Source organism: Melozone crissalis, unplaced genomic scaffold (genome assembly GCF_028551555.1).
Source record: "Melozone crissalis strain CALT ecotype California unplaced genomic scaffold, PUWL_Pcris_2 ptg000061l_1, whole genome shotgun sequence".
Taxonomy (NCBI): domain Eukaryota; kingdom Metazoa; phylum Chordata; class Aves; order Passeriformes; family Passerellidae; genus Melozone; species Melozone crissalis.
In genome coordinates this window covers 1,509,078-1,513,182 of record NW_026535839.1, presented here as the reverse complement: position 1 = coordinate 1,513,182, position 4,105 = coordinate 1,509,078, and the positions used below count along the sequence as shown (strand labels likewise).

At 58.3% G+C, this 4,105-nt stretch overlaps 1 protein-coding gene across 1 annotated transcript; it reads left to right on the top strand.

Annotated features, from left to right (window-relative positions):
* The first annotated feature begins 347 nt into the window (after nucleotides 1–347).
* LOC128944797 (sulfate transporter-like) lies at nucleotides 348–3,197 on the top strand. Its single transcript, XM_054288242.1, has 2 exons — nucleotides 348–950; nucleotides 1,632–3,197. The coding sequence occupies exons 1-2, from the start codon at nucleotides 348–350 to the stop codon at nucleotides 3,195–3,197; spliced, it is 2,169 nt and encodes a 722-aa protein (XP_054144217.1).
* Nucleotides 3,198–4,105: the final 908 nt, after the last annotated feature.

Below are 4,105 nucleotides of genomic sequence, written 5' to 3'. Positions count from 1 at the left end.
TAGTAATTAGCGTATTTGTTTATTTATAATTCATTATTGATTTTATTTATTTACATTTAGTGAATAGGTATTTACATTTACATTTATATTTACATTTATATTTACATTTATATTTATATTTATATTTATAGTTATAGTTATAGTTATAGTTATAGTTATAGTTATATTTATAACTATGTTTATATTTATAGTTATAGTTATATTAAAAATATCTATTTATCTATTTATCTATTTACTTATTTGCTTCTCTGCCCATGCCACGAGCCCTGGAGCTAAGCAAAGCCCTTGTGCTCATACCTGCAGCCCCTCACTCCTGCCTGCTCTCCCTCCTCAGCTCCCCTGTGCCCATGGAGGACACGTCCAGCCAGGAGCTGGCGCCCAGCAAAGCCCCCCTGGGCTCCCTGGGGCCACACGAGGCTGCTGCCACCCTCATCACGCTGGAGGAGCAGGAGCCCCCGGGCTGCAGCAGGGAGCTGGTCCTGGCGAGGGCCAGAGCGGCCTGCAGGTGCAGCCGCGGGGCCCTGGGCCGGGCCCTGCTGCGGCTGCTGCCCGTGCTGGAGTGGCTGCCCCGCTACAATCCCCGCTCCCAGCTGCTCGGGGATGTGGTCTCGGGGCTCCTGGTGGGCGTCGTGGCCATCCCTCAGTCCATCTCCTACTCCCTGCTGGCCAACCAGGACCCCGTCTACGGCATCTACACCAACTTCTTCTGCAACATCATCTACGCGGCCACGGCCACGTCGCGCCACGCCAGCGTGGGCTCCTTCGGGGTGCTGTGCCTCATGGTGGGGCAGTCGGTGACGCGCCACCTGCAGCTGGCGGGCTATGGGGACAGCAGTGCCGCCCTCGGGGACAACTCCAGCTCCCCCAGGAACGGGACAGAGCCGTGTGACAGGAGCTGCTACGCCATCACCGTGGCCCTTTCCTTGAGCTTCCTGGTGGGCCTTTACCAGGTACCAACGTTCACCCTGGTGCTGTTTGCTCCTAGGAATGTCTCTGAGCTTGGGATCTCTAAGTGTTGGGTCAGATTTAAGAGTTCTGAGAAATGTTTCTAGACCCTGAGACCCTTGAATATTTGTGAATGCAGTGATTTTAAAAGTGCAGACACAGCTGAATGGGGGCTGTTTTCCTCCATGGATAACCTTGGATGTGTCTGAAGTGTCCTCAACAAGGGAAGAGAAGGATCTGTGAACCCCCTTCCCACCACCTCAGTCCTGCAGCTGGGCAGCTCAGAGCAGGTTTGGGGCTGTCAAGGACCATCCTGAAGGACCATGCCATGCTCCCTGGCAGTGTCCCCACTGAGAAATTCCAGGCTTTTCCAACAGGACAGCTAAAATTCAGGGCATCCCAAGTGAGTGCTACCCAGAGCTGCTCTGATGGGGCTGCTCGTGAGGAGGCAGCAGCAGGGACCTTGTAGGATTTTCTGAGTGGCATCCCCAGCCACAGAGAAGTGTTAAAGGTAGGTGTCTCTAGTTTTCCATATCCCAGTTAACTCCTGAAGACAAATTCCTGCTCAGCACATCCCCAGACAGAGTAGCCAGAGCTGCTAAAGTGGCAGCAAAGTGACATGAATTGCCAGCCACCCCTTCCAGCCCTTCTCACCCAGCTAAAGCTGTGGCTGCTTTGCTTTTCAGATCCTGCTGGGGGTTTTGCAGATGGGCTTCGTGGCTGTCTACCTGTCAGAGCCTCTGCTGGGTGGCTTCGTGACAGGCTCCAGCCTCACCATCATCACCTCCCAGATGAAATACCTGCTGGGCCTGAAGATCCCCCGGCACGAGGGGGTGGGCTCCTTCATCCTCACCTGGGTGGACCTCTTCAGGCACATCCGCAACACCAACATCTGCGACCTGCTCACCAGCCTGGTGGCCTTGGCCATCATCGTGCCCGTCAAGGAGCTCAACGAGCGCTACAAGGAGAGGCTGAAGGCCCCATTCCCCATTGAGCTGCTGGTGGTCATCGCAGCCACCCTCATCTCCCACTACTTCGACTTCGAGCGGCGCTACAAGGCCGCCGTGTGTGGGGACATCCCCACGGGCTTCAGGAAGCCCACTGTCCCAGACTTCAGCCTGTTCCCCAGCCTGGCACTGGATGCTCTGCCCATCGCCGTCATTGGCTTTGCCATGACCGTGTCCCTGGCAGAGATCTTTGGCAAGAAGCACGGCTACGCCGTCAGCGCCAACCAGGAGATGATCGCCATCGGCATGTGCAACCTCATCCCCTCCTTCTTCTACTGCTTCGCCAGCTCTGCTGCCCTCACCAAGACCCTGCTGAAGGAGTCCACGGGGAGCCAGACCCAGGTGTCTGGGCTGGTCACGTCCCTGGTGCTGCTGCTGGTGCTGCTGTGGATCTCCCCGCTCTTCTACTCGCTGCAGACCTCCATCCTCGGCGTGGTCACCATCGTCAACCTGCGGGGCGGCCTAAGGAGGTTCCGGGACACGCCCAGGATGTGGCAGCTCAGCAAGCTGGACACGGCGGTGTGGTGGGCCACCATGCTGTGCTCCACGCTGGTCACCACGGAGATCGGGCTCCTGGTGGGCGTTTGCTTCGCGCTGCTCTGCATCATCTTCCGCACGCAGCGGCCGCGCGCCACGCTGCTGGGCAGGGTCAGGGACAGGGAGGTCTACGAGGACCAGGCTGCCTACAAACAGCTCAGCAGCATCTCCAACATCAAAATCTTCCGCTTCGAGTGCTCCCTCTACTACGCCAACAAGGATTACTTCAAGGCTGTGCTGTACCAGAAAACCGGGCTCAACCCTGTGCTGCTGGCTGCCAGCCTGGGGAGCCGGGCACGGCCAGAGCCAGGCAGCACCAGGGGCTGCTGTGGCTGCCCGAGACAGGGCAGGAGCAGGGCTGAGAGCCCCCCAGGAGATGCCTGTGCCCCCTCCACGGACATGCACACCCTGATCCTGGACTGCGGGGCCATGCAGTTCATAGACACCGTGGGTCTCTCTGCGCTCAAGGAGACGCACCATGACTACCAGGAGGTGGGAGTGCAGGTGCTCCTGGCCAACTGCAACCCCTCCATCCGCCAGCGGCTGCGGGAGGGAGGCTGGGCCGGCCGGGCTGGGGGCCAGCTGGCCTTCCACAGCATCCACGATGCCGTGCAGTTCGCTGAGCGCTGGCACCGAGGGGACAGCAGGGACAAACGGGCTGCTCCCCCGGAGCCCGAGGAACAACAGCACTTCCAGGTGTCCCTGTAGCCCTGGGTGCGAGCAGGGGTTTCTAACGGGAGCAGGTTGGGTGTTTGTGCCGTCAGAGCGAGCAGGAGGGGCTGGGATGCTCTGCCAGAGGGGCAGAGGGTGGGGAGGGTTTGGGGAGGGCCGAGCCCGGGATGGGGCCGGGAATTCGGGAAGGGTTTGGAGAGGGCCGAGCCCGGGATGCGGGCCCGGAGCTGCGCCTGCCCCGCGTGGCCGCTGGAGGGCGCGAGGGAGCCGCGAGCGGGGCCGGGACCGGCCGGGAATTCGGGAAGGGACCCCAAAAACTGATCCAGTGATCCCAACCCATCCCTGCCGTGACAGGGACCCCCAAAACTGATCCAGTGATTCCAACCCATCCCTGCCGTGACAGGGACCCCAAAAACTGATCCAGTGATCCCAACCCATCCTTGCCGTGACAGGGACCCCGAAAACTGATCCAGTGATCCCAACCCATCCCTGCCGTGACAGGGACCTCAAAAACTCATCCCATCCCCACCCCAAAAGAAATCCTGCTGGAGGGAGCTGTGGCTTGCAAGCCCAGGGATGGGAGACTGTAAATAAAGTTTGTGGAAAAGGAATGCTGTGGCTGTGCTCAGGAAAATGAATTTTTGTGCTTAAAAATTGATTTTAAATTGATTTTAAAATGATTCTAAGTTGTGTGCCCGGCTGCCTGCAGTCCTTGGGGCAAGGCTGTGCCAGGGGGGCTGAGCTGACCAAAGATCTCTGGATGTTTGGGATGGATGTTTGTGCTCCAGGTGCTCCAGGTGTGGCTGGGATGCAGCTCCCAGGAGCTCTTTCCAAGGATCCTCTCAGGCCATCCCAGAGTGGGGAAACTCCCCAGGGAGTTAGCTCAGCCCCAGAATGGGGCACTTCAGGGGGGCACTTTGCAATAAACCCCAAGTTCCTGCCCT